The 17,994-nt window shown below is 43.2% G+C and overlaps 1 protein-coding gene across 1 annotated transcript; it reads left to right on the top strand.

Moving 5' to 3' along the window:
- The first annotated feature begins 244 nt into the window (after positions 1–244).
- Positions 245–17,218, top strand: LOC124230995 (retinol dehydrogenase 11). The gene is made up of 7 exons (XM_046647607.1): positions 245–387; positions 3,207–3,325; positions 3,674–3,829; positions 5,263–5,367; positions 5,978–6,187; positions 9,382–9,571; positions 15,334–17,218. The coding sequence occupies exons 1-7, from the start codon at positions 320–322 to the stop codon at positions 15,434–15,436; spliced, it is 951 nt and encodes a 316-aa protein (XP_046503563.1). The 5' UTR covers positions 245–319; the 3' UTR covers positions 15,437–17,218.
- Positions 17,219–17,994: the final 776 nt, after the last annotated feature.

The raw sequence follows: 17,994 nt of genomic DNA, 5'->3' as shown, positions 1-17,994 counted from the left end.
GACAGGGGAGCTGTCACCAGAACCCTGGTGGCCAGAAGGGCTGTGGGAGAGCTGATTGGATGATCCCAAAGGCCCTAGACCCCAGAGAGTGTGGGATCTGTTGCGTGTCTGGTGCATGGTTCAGCTTCTCTCGGGGCCTGGCAACAGCGCGCTCCGGATGCCTGGTAGCTCTCGCAGGGCTTTGGACTACATTTCCCACACGGCTTTGCTCCAGGCTGCCGTCCTTTACTACGGCGTGTCTGGGCGCAGAAGCCCCAGTCGGTCAGCACCGCTGGGGCGTCTCGCTCTGCTCTTGCAGCTGTACCTGTCGCCTGGCGAGATGATTGGGGTCCTGCTCCTGCTCTTCTTTCTCCCCCTTCTCCTCTACATCGCTGCACCCCAAATCAGGTCTGTGCTAATGTATTGCCTTCTCTTGAGAAGTATTCGGGGGAGACATTAATCCTCCCCGAAGCTCTGTTCTTCAAAAGAAGGAAAAGGAAAACTCCCTGGAGGGCTCCAAGTAGGCGGAGACTTGGGAGTTCGGTTGGTCGGCGTAGGTCCAGATGCCCTGGATGGGGAGAGGGCGAGACCGGGAGACCCCAGGTCTGGGAAGGGGCCGCAGTCCGGGGCACCGTGCTTTGTTTCTTGTGGCCCCTTTTTTCGTCTAAGCTGCCCTTGCTTCCGCCTCCAGGGAACCCCGATTGCAGGATACCTCAAGTGCTTAAGTTTACAGCTTTGGGGGTTTCGACTGTAAAATGGGATGTGGCCCTCAAGACAGTTTTCCCCTTAGCTCCCGCGCCTTGAGCCAGCCCCATCTAGCTTCTTGCTTCTATCCTTTAAAGCACAATGGAGCGATTTGAATTTTTGATTCTGACACTGCCCCTCGATGGGAATCGTGACATCTGCATCCCCATTGCTCACTCTCTTGTTGCTATTAGATTCGCTCATTCTCAGCGAAGATGTTGCAAAGGAGAGCAATGGAACGGTTTCATCAGGAGCCTTATCCAGCTTCGGAGCAGGAGTATCTGGGAAATCTGTCATGGGGTTTGAGGGTGGGGCGAAGAGGTTGGAGTGGTCTCTTGACCAGGTGACACACCAGCCAATGGCTGGCTGAGTGCCCAGGCAATCAGCGGCCAGTTGTATAACAGGCAGCCTGCTGATTGGTTCTGGCTAAGTCACCAGTAGTGACGGTGGACCAGTGGCTGAAGAGACACACTCCTTCCTCTGGGTGGAGGAGGTGAGGAGGTCGGGGGTGGGGACACGAGGTTGAAGGCACGCTAGATCACACTCTGCAATTTGTTACCATATTCACTGCTTCTTTTCTCCTACCCCACCTCCCTCATGCCCCTCTTCCAGTTGTATTTTTCCTACCCTCTGAAAACCCAGTGCTCCCACCTCTAGGCCCACATGGGTACTCATATTCAAATGAAAACACTGCCTTTTATCTCTTTCCACCACAAGATTCTCTCTTTTTTTTTTAAGATTTCATTTTTTTTCCTTTTTCTCCCCAAAGCCCCCCGGTACATAGTTCTATATTCTTCATTGTGGGTAAGATTCTCTTATCCACATAGAATCTCAATGAAAAGTTGAACCTGAACTGAAAATAGTGCTCATACCTCAGCAAGATTTTTCTGAGGAAGATTATACTCCAAGGGTCATATCCTCAACCACATAGTTAGGTCATGGGGGCTAGGCCAGAGCTGCAGTTTCCTAGTTGATGGTCTCTTTCATTTCTGCTGGTGAAGAAGAAGGAGCTGAGCAGAGGTTCTGATGTGTTGTTGCTCCTGGAGCTAAAGCTGAAGGGATGTGGGAAACTGAGCAGGGTGGCGTGTTCTCTGAGGAGAAAGATAGCGGTTGGTGGGCACCAGGAGTTAGCTTGCTTCGTTATTGGCCTGTTTGCACTAAGCAAGTAGCTGTAGTGGCTAGGAGTGTGTATCTTGCAATTCCAAGTTCAATGAAAAAGGCAGAAATGTTCTTTAAAAGTGCATCCCTGGTTAACAGATTCTTTTAAATTGGTTCCCAAGATTTGCAGGGAAAAGAACAATCTGAGGCCGGCTAATACCTGTTTGTGCATTCATTCCTTTGGAAAAGCAGGATCATACAGTGCTTAGGAGCAAGGACTCTAATTAATTAAGCCAGGACTTGCATCTCAGCTCCCTTTGTACTTATTCACGTCTTTTCTTTGTTATTGGACCAGGGTGGGTTTTGCCCCTTGCCCAGAAAGCCAATCACCGAAAGGACGAGACTGCAGCAGAGAGAGGGTTTTAATCACAAGGCAGCCAAGTGAGGAAGCGGGATAACAAGTTTCAAATCTGCCTCCTCGAAAATGGGGACTCAGGGATATTTATGGGGTCGGGGAGCAAGGTGGTGTTAGCATGATCTGAGGGTGGAGTTTTTAGCCTCTTGACATCAAAAAGGTCACTTATTGGGCACCTTTGTGGGCCCAGTTGAGGGGTTGGTGGTCTCAACAGGCCTGAACTGGACAAGGGGATCCTAATTCCTGAAAAACATGTATTATCATGGGGACCTAGGTGCCAGGGAGATGTTATCTATGGGATCCTGGTGGGAGTTGGATAGCATATTGCCTAAGCAGCACAGTTAACAGTGGGCGGGTGAACAACTAAAAGCTATAATTAGTAATTGCAAAACAAATTTTAGTTACTAGCTACCTAATCATCAATGGCTAACTGTTTACCGGTTTCATCTTTGTCTTGTTTTTAGCTATGTGTGTGTGTGTGTGTGTTTTTCTGGGTTTTTTGTTCCAGGTTGACAAACTTTAATAATTTTAACTTTCCGTATTGGATTAACTGTTTATCAAGGCCATAAAGTGCCGGTTATGGACAGATTGACATAAGTAGACCAGCTCTTTCTTCTTCTAGGCTGAGTCTTGTGATTTCTTGAGCCTATGGAAGAGCTCAAGCTGAAGCCAGGAGCTTGGCTGATCAAATATTCATCCAGTTCTTGTGCTGCAGGGAGCAGCTCCAAGTGATTGTAGTAGAATCACTTTCGTCCCTTAGCAGGAGCAGAAAACTTTTGAGCAAGAAAACCTTGAACAAGCGCAGAAATTTTTTGTTTTCTTTCCTCCAACCTTCCTTAAATCTTTAAAAGGACAGCAGGAGAAGGAACCAAAGCAGACCTCAGCCTTGGGGTCTAAAGACAGCAGGGCTTGCGGGAACTTCTGCTGAGACAAAGAGAACGAAGAACTGATGCACTTTCCTTGTCTGCAGGAAAATGCTGTCCAGTGGGGTGTGTACATCAACCGTCCAGCTTCCTGGGAAGGTAGCTGTGGTCACTGGAGCCAACACAGGCATTGGGAAGGAGACAGCCAAAGAGCTGGCTCAAAGAGGCAAGTTAATGTGTTTCTGATTCCCTCCTGCCATTGTCATTTTACCCCTCACAATGATGACCGTTCTCATTATTTCTTCCCAGTCTTGGAATTCAAGAACATTCCAATGCCCCGTTGATTTGCTGGTCTGAACCTAGTACAATGCTCAACATATAATAGACACTTAATGAATATTATTGGTTTATTTTTCTTTCCTGATTTGCTCATCAGATACCTTTGTTTTGAAGTAGGGGTAAAATTCCTTTTTTAAAAAAAACCATAGAAAATAACATTCAACATCAATACTAGGCCTGTAATTTCCACTCAAAAACAGCTGAAAGTTTCTCTCTTTTATATGTTGGTTGACAGGAGCCCGCGTATATTTAGCTTGCCGGGATGTACAGAAAGGGGAATTGGTGGCCAGAGAGATCCAGACCGTGACAGGGAACCAAGAGGTGTTGGTGAAGAAACTGGACTTGGCTGATACTAAATCTATTCGAGCCTTTGCTAAGGGCTTCCTAGCAGGTGAGTGTAGAACCAGAGACTCTGTTGAAGGTCTTGCAATCAACATGGCAGGCTTACCTAAAGGGAGAAGATCCCGCTCCCTCTCTAATACATAGAAATGCTAGACAAAATATAACCAAAAACTTTTGATTCATAGCTGAACTCATTAGTAAAAAAGGGAAATCTTCAAGAGGCAGAAACAAAAAGTGAATTCAAAAACTCATCACAGCATGCTGTCCCCCTGGCTGAGTGGGTAAGTCTGTGCGCTCCTCTTCAGTGGCGCAGGGTTTCACTGGTTCGGATCCTGGGCATGGACATGGCACTGCTCATCAGGCCACGCTGAGGCAGTGTCCTACATAGCACAACCAGAGGCACTCACAACTAGAATATACAACTATGTACTGGGGGGGCTTTGGGGAGAAGAAGAAAAAAAAAGATTGGCAACAGATGTTAGCTCAGGTGCCAATCTTTAAAAAAAGAAAATTCTAAAAATAAAAAAAAAAAGTCATAGAATGTAGGAACTAAAGCCAGAAATCTCACAAGAATATCAGAACTCAGTGTAGGCTTTAGGGTCTGGAGTCTAAATACCCTACAGGGATAGGAGGTGAGGCCTCCGGCCCTTGAGAGCTGGGAGCTGTGTCTGAGCCTTCACATAAGGTTGGGATTCATAAAAGGCCATCTGGTCCGTGGTACAGGGGCTTAAAAAGACTCAGGCCACCAGAGCAGGGACATGACAAAGAAGCTTACCCTCTCCTTAGGACATGGATGGATCATCCACAAGAAATTACAACCTCAAGCTGGCATTGTCTGTGGAAGGAATTCATTTCCACCACCAAATGGTGCAAGAATCTTGAGCTGAGAAATTAAGATAAACCCCTATAGTATCACATGGAAAGCAAAGCCAAGAGCACTGTAGGCATATCCCCTCATAACCCAGGGATCTAGGCTTCCCCAGGAAAACGGCTTCCACTGGTATGAGCCTATAGTCAGAAATTACAAACTACATGAGAAAATAAATGATGAGAGAAAGTTGGCAGATGCAACAAAGAGGTGAAACCAGTATTTCTTTTTGGGCCTGACTCCCAGTGTCAGAGGGACATAGAGAACATCCTTTTTTCTCTTGCTTTGGAAGCTTCCCATTCAGCTTGGGAAATCTTTCTGTTAGGAGAGGTGAACGGAACACTCCCCAGGAGCAGAGAGTGAGTAGCTCCTGAGTTGGAAAGGTTGGAAAGGCCATTTGTTAGTATAAGATGGAATTTTGCCCTGTTGTAAAAGTATGTAGGATTCAATTAAAATCTTACAATGAAAAATAATACAAAATCAGCATGAAGGGAAACTGGAGGAAAGATTGAAGTCCTGCATACCCATTTTCAAAGCCTGGGCGTGGGGCAGATTTCTAAGCTGTAACGGCAGTGGCTGGCCACTCCCACACTCCCACATCCTCTTCCCTGCAGAGGAAAAGCATCTCCACATTTTGATCAACAATGCGGGAGTGATGATGTGTCCCTACTCCAAGACAGCGGATGGCTTTGAGATGCACATGGGAGTCAACCACTTAGGTAAGAAATCTGGTCTCATCATGGAGCTAGAGGGAAGCTAAGTTCTCCTTGGACAACTTAGGGATCAGATTGAGTCTTCTTTGTCGTGTGATTGGACCTCTAGGCCATAATAGACCTTAAGTAAATAATAAATAGTATGGTCCTGCCTGAAAGCTGGGGAATAAACCTGAAGCCCACTTGAGGTTCCACCCACTTTGTAATCTGTGCTCCAGATTCAAGTTGTGTTTTTAGATTCAATTTACCTTGGGGCATTTTTGAACAGCCTATTTGGATTGGGGGTTGTGTTGCTTTCTTTGTGGTGATCCTTGTGGCCAGCATGAGGTTAAGGCCACCTGCTCTTAAAGAGTGATGTTAATCAAAGTTGGAATGAGATGGGTCTTCATATTCATAGTCATGTAATCCAGACCCACTTCATAGAAAGATGTCTCATGTCTTTGGCTGTTCCTACTTCTCTCAACCCTCACTGAATTTGTTCTGTAGGTGATAACGAATTAATGAGGCAAAAAGCCTTATTCCTGAGTTCTCTGCCTCCCATAGCTGAGCCTGCTACGACTACTCCCTTCACCCTCGCGCTGGTCCTGAACCCTGTTAATTCTAGCTTTTCTCCTAGGTCACTTCCTCCTGACCCTTCTGCTATTAGAGAAGCTGAAGGAATCCGCCCCATCAAGGATAGTGAATGTGTCTTCCTTTGCACATCACCTGGGCAGGATCCATTTCCATAACCTGCAAGGGGAGAAGTTCTACAGTGCAGGTCTGGCCTATTGTCACAGCAAGTTAGCCAACATTCTCTTCACCCGCGAACTGGCCCGGAGGCTGAAAGGTAGGCTTGGAAGAAATGAGTATGGAGACGTGAGTCAGTGGGAAGTAGCTGAAATCTACAGGAGTAGAGCCTCTCCCCTGGACAGGACCTTCTTCCATGATTATAATTGGGTATAGTTTTCGTAAGCAGCCCACAACTGCATGGTGGAGGTGGCTGGCCGGGGATAGGAAGATTCTGACTTTGAGTCTGAAGGCTTGGCTTTACCACCTAGTGGCTGTGGGACCCGCAACAAGTTACTTAACTTTTCAAGATTTATTTCCACATATGTAAAATGGGACTACTTCACAGGTTATTGTTGTGATTAATTCAGGCCTCATGAGTAAGTCAAGGGTTTCTACTCATAATGAGACTAGGTAGAAGGGAGGGACCTAAACTGGCACTAGATACAACTAGATAGAGTTAGATACAACAGGTGCTGGGACTGTGGAGGCGGGTCTCCCTGCTAACAGATGGTCAAATAGAAGGAAATGTATGCCTGAGGAGGGGAGTCTCCAGTCACAATTAAACAGAGGTTCTTAGCACCGTCTACTCTGGAATTCCAATAAAGACAAAGGAAATCCAAAGTGGACAATTGGAGTTGCTTAGGAGTTGAGGCAGGCAGAATTCAGGCTCAAGGAATCAGACGTGGGAACCCCATTTTGGAACAGAATCGTCAAACCACATGGACAGCTGTGAGACGGGGAAGAAGGAAACTGGTGGTCAGCTCAGTTCATATGCCCAGTCTGTTCCCAAGGCTTGACATCCTTTATCAGCTCAGGATGGATCAGGGCAACTGGATGGTGAAAACTATCGTAAAGGTTCGTCAGGAAGCTAGGGGGGCCTGGAGGTGGAGAGATGGGCCCAGCTGTGAGGCTTGGATAAAACCAGAGGATACACAAGTGAGAAAGCCTGATAGATCTGAGGATTAGGTGAGAAACAGCTATGGTGCAATGAAGGAATCCTGGGCATGGCAGAAAAGTCATTCATTCAACAGACGTGTATTCAGTGCTGTTCTATGCCCTGGGTTAGGGTCCTGGGGGTGGAGTGGTTACAAGACAGTCTGTTCCTTGATTTGGTTTACATCCAATGGAGGAGAGAGACAATTAACAAGTACTTATGCAACTTTCACGTGTAAAGTCAGTCTAGTAATACATGAATAATTCTCATTGTAAAAAGTTCAAACAATGTGCAAGTGTATAGAGTTAAAGGTGAAAAACTCCCTTCACTTTTTCCCATCTCTCTACCTCCTACTGTTCGCCCCTCAAGAAACCACCATCAACAACTCAATATGCACCTTTCCAATCCTTTTCTTATGCATTTACATGTGTATATATCTTACATAAGGAACTGGAATTCCAACACAATATGCTGGAGATCTTTCAATGTAGTGCATAGAGATTCACCCCATTCCTTTTGTTGGCTGCATCGTATTTCATTGTATGGATGTGCCTTACTGTACTTATCCAACTCCTTAACAACATCTAGATTGTTTCCTTTTTGTTGTTGTTGTTTAATTATAATTGTGATAAACGCTAGAAAGGGGACGTACCGGGACCTATAATGGATTTGAGGGGGGACCTTATTTAGTCTGAGGGATCAGGGAAGACTTTTCTGAGAAAGTGAGTTGCAAGCTAAGCCCTTGCAGGATGACAGAAATTAAACAGGTTGCAGTGTGGTTTGGGTGAGGCAGCTGAAGGGCTGACGAACAGTCTAGGCAGAAAGAAGAGAACGCACGAAGGTCTGGGTTTGGTTTGAGAAACTGAAAGAAGGCTGTTATGGTTAGCATGTAGAAAGTAAGAGGACTTGAGGGCTGAGCTGAGACCGGCAGGGTAGACGCAAAATCCTTAAAGGCCACAGTAAGGATTTTAGTGCTTAGTCTAAGAGCAACAGAAAACCTTGAAAATGAAGGCCTTTTTAAAATGGGAGCAGGAGTGGATGCAGCAGTGATTTCTGTAGTCAAGGTGAGAAATGAGGGTAGCTTGGACTAGGGTGGTGGAGATGGAGGATAGTGGACATTCCTGAGGGGTATTTAGGATGGGAAAACCACAGGCTTTGTCAACTGAATATGCAAGGTGAGGTGGGGGATCTTTAAGAACTGCTCCCATGTGCCTGCCTGGTTGGGAGTGTAGGAAACACTGCAAGAACCAGGTTTGGCCTTAAAAGTGTGAAGCCAGATTTGGACCTCTGAGTCTGCATTACTATGGGTCATTTAGAGTAGATGTCAAGTTAAAAATAATACAAGTCCACAGTCCTTTTTCTGCAATTGTGAAATCCAGAAAGGCCTGAAAATTCCATTTTCTCATAAGCTTGACACCAAAACTGATTTGGCAGCAAAACCTCACCTGTACTAGGGAGAGTAGGTAATAGACAGTATATGCATATGTATCATTTTACCATTATAAAATCAGAAAAAACTTTGGAAACATTTCTGGCCCCAAGGTTTCCAGTAAAGAATTGGGGACCTGAAATAGTACATGCGTTAAGAGTCATTTAGCACTCCCCATGCAACAGACACTATTCTAAGCTCTTTTACATATGAACTCATTTAATCCTGAGAAAGACCTGTGAGGTGGAGGTATTATGATTATGCCCATTTTACAGATGAAGAAGCAGTCACAACATAAGGAGCTTGTCCAAGTTCACACAGCTAATGAGTGGTAGAGCTGGGATTTGAAACTGGGCAGTCTGACGACAAAGTCCATGCCCTTCACCACATTATACTGCCTCTCATACTCAGCCAAGAGTTCAAAGGAGTGGTTTGGACCATAGATAAAAATGTGAATGCTATAAAGTTATAGAGAGGGAATTTAGTGAGCCATGAGAACTCCAGTGTTTAAAGTTTGGGTAGAAGATGGTGAATTGGTCCAGGAGACTGAGAGGAATCATCCAGAAAGGTTAGGAAAACCAGAAGAGATGTGGGGTCATGGAAGCCAATGAAAAGGCAGCTTTAAGAAGAGAGTGGTCAAAATGTCACTTGCTGCTGAGAGATCTGGCTCTTGCCTTCAGGTTCTGGCTCTGCTGCTCCCTAACAGTTAATAGCCTCTCTGAACCTTAATCTGTGAAATGGAGGTATGAATTACTGTGAAGAGTGCTTGTGATACGACCGTGGGAAGGGAGTCCACGTGGGGTCAAGTGTTTATTCACGCCTCTGCTGTCTTCGACCTTTCGGCAACATCACGTCCTGTCTTCCCCTCTCTATATGGCACCCCCATCAGGCTCCAGCGTTACGACGTATTCTGTACACCCCGGCACAGTCAACTCTGAATTGGTTCGGCACTCGTCTGTCATGAGGTGGATGTGGCGGCTTTTCTCCTTCTTCATCAAGACCCCTCAGCAGGGAGCCCAGACCAGCCTGTACTGTGCTTTAACGGAAGGTCTTGAGAGTCTAAGTGGGAATCATTTCAGGTATGAATGTGTCTGCTTTTGAAGATGGAATTTTATTGCCCAAAGAAAGCAATTTGGATTTGTCTGGTGCAGGGTACCCTTATGGAAAAGTACATTGTGCAGCATAGCTTTTGTCTTTTGACTCTAGGGTTTTTACCTTTTGATAGGGGAATCTGGCCCATTCGCTTTTTTTGGTGGTAACTGCTAGATTTTATTCATGCCATCTTTTATAATCATGATCATGCTTTCTAGTTGTTTCTTTTCTTCCTACATTTTTTTACGTTAGTCCAGTTTTCTTTCTTCCTTTTTGGACTCCTAGTTTTATTTTTTTATATTCAAAAGAATTTGAATCTGTATTTGTCTATTGTCTTTAGGACTGATGTAGCATCGATAGACTCCCTTCTTGAATAAATGAAGACTTTTAAAACTACTTATTATAGAGAGGTCTGAATATACACGAGTAGACAAAATAGCATGTTGAATCCCCATATACCCATAATCCAGCCTCAACAACCATTAACTCATGCCAATCTTGCCTCTCCCCCATCTACTACCCTTTCCTGTTCCATATTATTTTGAAGCAAATCCAAGATATTCACATAAGATCAAAATTTTAACATGTTTTTACCTCCACCTTCAAGATTTTGTGGAAATAACCTGAAATTTTAGAGAAAGAGCTGTAAATGAATTAAGATTGGAATGAAAGGTAGATGGTCAGATCATGAAAGGCTATAATGCCAGACTTAGAGAGGAGCCACAGAAGTTCTTTCGACAGAGAGAGACATAGTCTGGTCTGTGCTTTAGAACAACATCCCTGGTGACTTTGTCTAATGAATGCACCCCAAGTGAGAGATCGTGAGTTCCTGATTTAGGATAATGACAACTGGAATGAAAAGAATGGTTAAGTGAGAGAGGCCCTGAAGAGGCAGAATTTTTACCACTTGATGACCAGTTGAGTGAGGGAATTGGGGAGGATTTCTTTTTTTTTAAGATTTTATTTTTTTTCCTTTTTCTCCCCAAAGCCCCCAGGTACATAGTTGTACATTCTTAGCTGTGGGTCCCTCCAGTTGTGGCATGTGGGACGCCACCTCAGCGTGGCTCGATGAGCAGTGCCATGTCCGCGCCCAGGATTCGAACTGACGAAACACTGGGCCGCCTGCAGCGGAGCACGCGAACCTAACCACTCGGCCATGGGGCTGGCCCCGGGGAGGATTTGGTGACCTGGGTTCAAGCCTGAGTTACTGGGAGATTTATGGTGACATTAACTGAGACAGCAGACATGGAAAAATAACATGTATAACTTAGGATTCTTTGATTCCAAAGCAGCAGAAACGGACTCTGGCTAACTTAAGCAAGAAGGAAATTTATTAAAATATGGGGGTACTCTTAGGTCCAAAGGGAAGACTGAAGAGCCGGGCTTAGAACAGTCAAAGTGGCCAGTCAGCTGGCTGGGGCACTGCTGCTGGAGTGTGTGAACCCAGCTATCTTCAGTCTGTTTTGTTGCTCACCATCCACTCTCCAGGGAAGATGCATTGGACTTCCTTCCTCCCCATGATCCCCACCTTCCATCCCCTCACCCCTACGCCCTTGGCTAGCGGAGGACAGGCAGACACTTGGTTAACGGGCTCTTCAAACTGTATCCAAAGGGAAGAGGTAATTCCACAGCAAGAAATCAGGTTGCTCTTGCCAAAAGAATGTGGAATGGATGTTCAACCAAAGAGTAACGTTGCCTACTGTGTAATAAACTTGGCTCTGTACATGTTGAGTGTGTCAGCCATAAGACATGTGAGTAGAAATGTGTAGGACACCATTGGAAATGTGGGTCTGAAGTGCAAGAAGAGAGATTATTTAGTTTTGTATACTGGAAGGATTTTCCAAGAGTGACTGGATTCTTCTGCCTTGGAGATTTTAGAAAAGAAATAACCTTTTTTGGTTTTGATTGAGTGGTTTAAAGAAAGTCAGCCTCAAAACTGTGATTATGAATTGACTTTTGAAGAGGCTTTCCAGTGCCATGGATTCTTAATTTTAAGCATTTTGATGATCCAATAGCAGCCATGTAGACCACTATCAAGAAATTAACACATAGGGCTGGCCCAGTGGTGCAGCACTTAAGTTCGCACGTTCCGCTTTGGCAGCCCGGGGTTCGCCAGTTCAGATCCTGGGTGTGGACATGGCACCGCTTGGCAAGCCATGCTGTGGTAGGCGTCCCACCTATAAAGTAGAGGAAGATGGGCACAGATGTTAGCTCAGGGCCAGTCTTTCTCAGCAAAAAGAGGAGGATTGACAGTAATTAGATCAGGGCTCATCTTCCTCAAAAAAAAAGAAATTAACATAAAAGTCTGTCTTGATTGAAGCCTTAACACCTTTGTGCTGGTTGTTCTTTCTGCCTGAAACCACTAATCTACTTTTTGTCTCTATGGATTTGCCTATACTGGACATTTCATATAAATGGAATCATATATTTGGCCTTCTGTGACTGGTGTCTTTCACTTAGCACAATGTCTTGAAGGTTCATCCTTCCCAAAGCATGTATCAGTACTTCATTCCTTTTTATTGTGGAATAATATCTCATTTTATAGGTATACTGCATTCATTTATTTATCCACTCATCAGTTGATAGGCATTTGGATTGTTTCCACTTTTTGGTTGTTTGAATACTGCTGCTCTGAACTTTCATGTACACATTTTGTATGGACGTTTCTCTTGGGTCTTGACATACCTATAAGTGGAATTCCACTGGACTATGGATCATATGTTAACTCTATGTTTAGCTGTTGAGGAAATACTGGACTGTTTTCCAAAGTGGCCACATCATTTTACATTGCTACAAGCAATGTATGAGGGCTTCAATTTCTCCACATCCTCGTTAACACTCATTATCATTTGTCCTTTGATTTTAGCTATCCTAGTAGGTATGCAGTAGTTCTAATTGTGATTTTCATTTGCATTTTCCTGCTAATGATGTTGAGCATCTTTTCATGTGCTTATTGTCCACTTGTATATCTTTGTTGGAGAAATATCTATTCAAATCCTTTGCCCATTTTTAAATTGGATTATTGTCTTTTTATTGCTCAGTGTAATACTTCTTTATATAGTCTAGATATAAGGCGCTGTCAGATATATGATTTGCAAATATTGTCTCCCATTCTGTGGGTTATCTTTTCACTTTTTTCATGGTGTCCTTTGAAGCACAAAAGTTTTTAATTTTGATGAAGTCTAATTGATCAGTTTTTTTCTTTTGTCACTTGTGCTTTTGGTGTCATATCTAAGAAACCATTGCCTAACCCAAGGTCACAAAGATTTATTGCTGTTTTCTTCTAACAGTTTTATAGTTTGAGCATTACTTTTAGGTCTATGATCCATTTTTGCTAAAGTATGACATAGGGGTCCAACTTCATTCTTTTGCATGTGGATATCCAATTGTCCCAGAACCCTTCGTTGAAAAGATTACTCTTTCACCCATCGAATTGTCTTGTATTAGTCCGCCTTGGGTTACCAGAACAGAATATCACAGTCTGGGTGGCATAAGTGACAGAAATTTATTTTCTTACAGTTCTGGAAGCTGGCAGTTTAAGATCAAGATGGCAGCTGGGTTGGTTTCTGGTGAGGCCTCTCTTCCTGTCTTGCAGACAGCTGCCTTCTTGCTGTGTCCTCACATGGCCTTTCCTCTGAGCATGAACACGAACACTCCTGGTGTCTCCTCTTCTTCTCATAGGGACTCTAGTCATATTGGATTAAGACTCTACCCTATGACCTCATTTAACCTGAAATACCTCCTTAAAGGCCCTATCTCCAAGTATGGTCACATTTAGGGTTAGGGCTTCAACATATGGATTTTGGGGGACACAGATAAGTCCATAATAGTTGCCTTATCAAAAATAAATTGACCATAAAGTTTAGGGTTTATTTCTGCACTTTTAATTCTATTCCATTTATTTGTATGTCCATCCTTATGCCAGTACCACACTGTCTTGATTACTGTGTCTTTGCAGTAAGTTTTGAAATTGGTCAGACAATCTTTTACCATACTGATTAATACTTACCAAAATCCCACTGAAAATATCAGCCCCGTGACTGTGCCAATGCCATAACCATACTTAAGAAGATTTTACTGTAATATTTGAATAATTTTTATAGCACGTCATAGCTTACAAGGCGCTTTCATGTCCATTGTGTCATTTGTTCCTCACCATAAACCTACCAAGAGTATAAGGCATAGTGCAATGGAGGCTGCAGAAGCTTACAGAGGCCAAATCATTTCCAGAGAGTTGTACAGAGTCTTTTGGTTCTCAGTGATGGTCTTTTCACTCAGAAATGGCAGGTTGTGCTGGTTGTGCTGGTGAGTTGCCTTAAATAGAAGTACTTAACTTACAAGGCTTGTTTTTTAAATGCAAAAATATCTTTAGGGCTGGCCCCGTGGCCGAGTGGTTAATAAGCTCATGCGCTCTGCTTCGGCGGCCTAGGGTTTCACCTGTTTGGATCCTGGGCATGGACATGGCATCACTCGTCAGGCCATGCTGAGGCAGCATCCCACATGCCACAACTAGAAGGACTCACAAATAAAATATACAACTATGTACTTGGGGGATTTGGGGAGAAAAAGCAGGAAAAAAAAAAAGAAGATTGGCAACAGTTGTTAGCTCAGGTGCCAATCTTTAAAAAAAAAAATCTTTAAGTGGTTTTTCTAAAACTTTCATATGTTTAAGAACAGTTTGGAAAATTGATTGAAAATAGATTCCTGGGCCCCAACCCCAGAGATTCTGAATCAGCGGGTCTAGGGTAGAGCCTGAGAATTGGCATTTCTAACAAGTTCCCAGATGATGCTCCTGCTGCTGGTCCACAGCCCACGCTTTGGGTAGCGCTGTCTTAATTGCCATAGTATTAAGAGTTTGCTTCATATGGTTATTTCAGACTTGTCAACTCTCCTTTTCACCTTCAGAATTTGCTTAGAATGTCTAGGAAGAAATTTTCTTAGAATAGTATACTTTTTAAAACTGCTTCTCACACGATTTCAAATATTGTGATCCATTTACTCAATCATTTTTTTTAAAAGCCCTTAATTGAATACCTGCTGTGTACCAAATGCAGACAGTACAAAAATGAGTGAAAGAATTATCCTTGAGAAAGTGTTCTGTGCAGCGCAGGGTTGGAATCCCTCTCCTGCATGTAATGGGGACTAAAAATAGAATTACAGCAATGAAGAGAAGGTGCATGAAACACCTGGCACCTTGTCATTACCATTTCTTCTCTGCTATCATCTTTTCCTTCTTTCATTGTTTATGAAGCTGGCTGTATGTGTTATTTGAGTTTAAAAACAGTTATAACAGCAGATAGACCAGAAATAAGTAGTATTTTTTTAAACCACTCCAAGCGTCTGTGACCAATGTAAATAGCAGGATCTCAGCCGCATGACACTATACAAGGTCCCGTAGAATCGACCTCAGAGCCCTATTTAAACAAGATGGACATACACAGGAGTCAGGTGGGCACTGATATTACAGTTAAATCCATAGCTACAAAGGGGAATATAAAGACTAAGTGATAAGGATTATACATCAAACAAAGCACTCTGATCAGAGGTGGTCTAGTGAGAGCTAGAAGGGTAATTACATTTTCTCTGGAGTAAAGATTGGAGAACAAAGAGATAGCACAAACACTGGCCCTGTGAAGCGCCTAAAGGACATGTCATCCCTGGGTTGTTTTTCTGTCATATTCCTTATCCCAGATAGAGAGCAGACTCCATTCTTAACCCTGTGCCTTAAGCCTCTCTCTTTCCCTTCCAGTGACTGCCATGTGGCATGGGTCTCTGCCAAGGCTCGTAATGAGACAATAGCAAGGCGGCTATGGGACGTCAGCTGTGACCTGCTGGGCATCCCTGTGGATTGACAGGTGGTGGCAGTTGGACCCAAGAGAAGCATGCAGCAGACTACTCAGTACTCCTTGCCAAAATGATTCTCCTTCAGGATGGCCAAAACCTTGAGCACGAAGAGAGCAAACCTTCCAACCTTTGCTGCTTGATGTCTCATGAAAGCCCAGTGTACACTGCCAGATTAATCTAAACTCCTGGCATTTGTCCAGATTTACTTTGCTCCTGTTACTGCCAGAGTTACTAGAGATATCATAGGATAAGTAGACCCTCATATGTCCTGCAAGCTCATATATTCCTTCTGAAACCTACTACCTAGGAGAACCTAAGCTATGGCAGGGTTGCTTTATGGCAATTTAGACTAGTTTCTACCCTCTTTGTTCTCAATGTAGTTTCTCCTAACCAACCAACCCTCACTTCAAGAGAGTCACACTGCAGCCTCAGCTCAACTCCAGGAGTCACAGTGGCTTGGCTCAAGAGGAGGACTTGTCCCTCACCTCTTAAGAAAACCATCATGTTGCCAACATCTGGATTCTTTCAGGAAACTCTTAATTGAATCTGGATTGTGGCATGGCTTTATCTCTGGCAACCTAAAGGCACTGCTGTTAACACACTCTCCCCTACCTAGACCACAGAAGAGCTACCTTTTCTAAGAAGTTTGTGGGGTTTAGGGGAAGGCAGCAATAAAAATCTATTTAAATTGTCATTTTCCTGCTGTTCCTCAGGCCAGCAAGGGGGTAACGAAAGGAGCAGTATGGGAAGATAGGCCACCTGACTTCAGTTACTGACCCCAGACCCATGGAGGCCTCCTTTTCGTGCTGTAGTTTCTCTTAGGAAACCAGAAGAAGGAAAAGGCTATTTGTGATTGTCACTGAATATACCTTTGTATGTGTTCTTGTGTATTTATGCAGTTGGAGGTATTTTTACGAAATTCAAAACAGCCACAAGGGAACAGTATTAAACTGGACCCTAGTACAGGTAAATGATAGCAATGGAGCAAACCAGTGTTATCTAGTCTTTGATGCAAATGGGTAGAGCTGCAAAGGGAAGCAGACTCTGTATTTGTTGGTAACTAACCCACCAAGAAGCACATGGGTAGCAGAGAAGAAGTCCAAAAAAGAGAAGAATCCTGGAAGGTAATGCATGCATTGAAAGGCCTAGTTAAAGATTAAAAAGAAAAAAACCCAGCTAAAGATGGTAATATCCAGCTATAGAAGAATTGAGGGTGAGCACTTGAGTTAGCAAGACTGACAAGGCACTGTCTTAACAAGCATCAGCCAACCAATGTGGCAGAAAAGAACCTCAACAAAAACAAAACCAAAAAACCCCAATTCTTTATTCAGCAAAATTATCTTAAGGACTAATATTGGTAATTGCAGCCAATTTACTAATCTTTCAGGGCATTTCTTTACATTATCTTGACAAGATTAAAACATCTATTTGCTAAAAATATACATTTTATTTGGAGAACTTTTATCAAAAGTAATGCTGCCAAAGAAGGTCTGAGGAATTAGTAATGTTCCCATCACTTGTTGGGGGCACGTTTTTCTAATAAGAGTTTGTGATTTTCTTGGACTGACAATTATATGTTCGCTTTGGTGGGGACAAGAGTTAAAGGACCACAGTCTTTGCATATTTGTAAATCTTTTGTTGAACTTGTTTTGACCATTAAATGATATATTTAGAAATAGTTATTTTATGGAAAAATTGAAAAACTTTTGATAATAGTGCAGTAGGATAACTAAATATTTTACTTGATTTATATTGAACTGTCAATGACAAATAAACATTTTTTGATTATTTATAGTTTTTATTTACCAGAAGAAAGAATTAAACGTAAGTTTAATTAGAGTCAACAGAAGACAATTAAATGAAAGTTTATTTATAGTCAAAAGAAGAAAACACCTTTCATTATCACAGTTATGCAGTCATTTCTCATTCTGAGGATAATTTGTCCCAGAGTGCAGCCACAGTACAGTCTCAATTCAAATGACATTAATTTCAGTTGTGTGGTAATTTGCTTATTCATTCATCCATTTTCTACTTATCTTTTATGACGCTTTGTAAAGATCACTTTTTCCATCCTAGGCTATTTCTTCTCTCTCCATTTTGTACCTGCCCCTTCTATAACACAGTGCTATGGGACCTATCACAAAACTGCCATTAACAACCTCAGACTTTGCCATCTCTCTATGCTCAGTGAATATTAGAAGCTCAACAAAAGTTTGTTGAATCAATAGTCAGTGAACTCAGTCTAATAAAAATAAGGGTCCAGGAGATACGAATCACCGAATCATTTCTCCCTGAGCAGTCATATATCTTTTAATATATGTGGGCAGTGTTAAGTTTTAGGCTGCCTGCCAAGCAAACATTTCTAAACCGGTTCCATGGGCAAACCATGAAATCAGTAAAAATAGGAATTTCCTGCCACGCAACCATGAAAACTCATGGAGCGCAGGTAAGGACTTTCTAATTGTCCACACTTTACAACTTGTGGGAAAGAGACCTGATGAAGCCGGGTCCGCCTTTCTCACCACATTATAAATGACCTGGGTGCACAGTGCATCTTTTACTTAAC

Source organism: Equus quagga, chromosome 20 (assembly GCF_021613505.1).
Source record: "Equus quagga isolate Etosha38 chromosome 20, UCLA_HA_Equagga_1.0, whole genome shotgun sequence".
NCBI lineage: Eukaryota > Metazoa > Chordata > Mammalia > Perissodactyla > Equidae > Equus > Equus quagga.
Note: the sequence above shows the minus strand (reverse complement) of the source record. Positions and strands in the feature narration are given on the sequence as shown.

What these genes read in the sequence shown, in the direction of transcription:
- LOC124230995 (XM_046647607.1), top strand. Translation starts at nt 320, where the DNA reads ATGATTGGGGTCCTGCTCCTGCTCTTCTTTCTCCCCCTTCTCCTCTAC. An exon ending in ATCGCTGCACCCCAAATCAG is followed by an intron (nt 388 to 3,206) that starts GTCTGTGCTAAT and finishes CCTTGTCTGCAG; the next exon opens with GAAAATGCTGTCCAGTGGGG. An exon ending in TGCTAAGGGCTTCCTAGCAG is followed by an intron (nt 3,830 to 5,262) that starts GTGAGTGTAGAA and finishes TCTTCCCTGCAG; the next exon opens with AGGAAAAGCATCTCCACATT.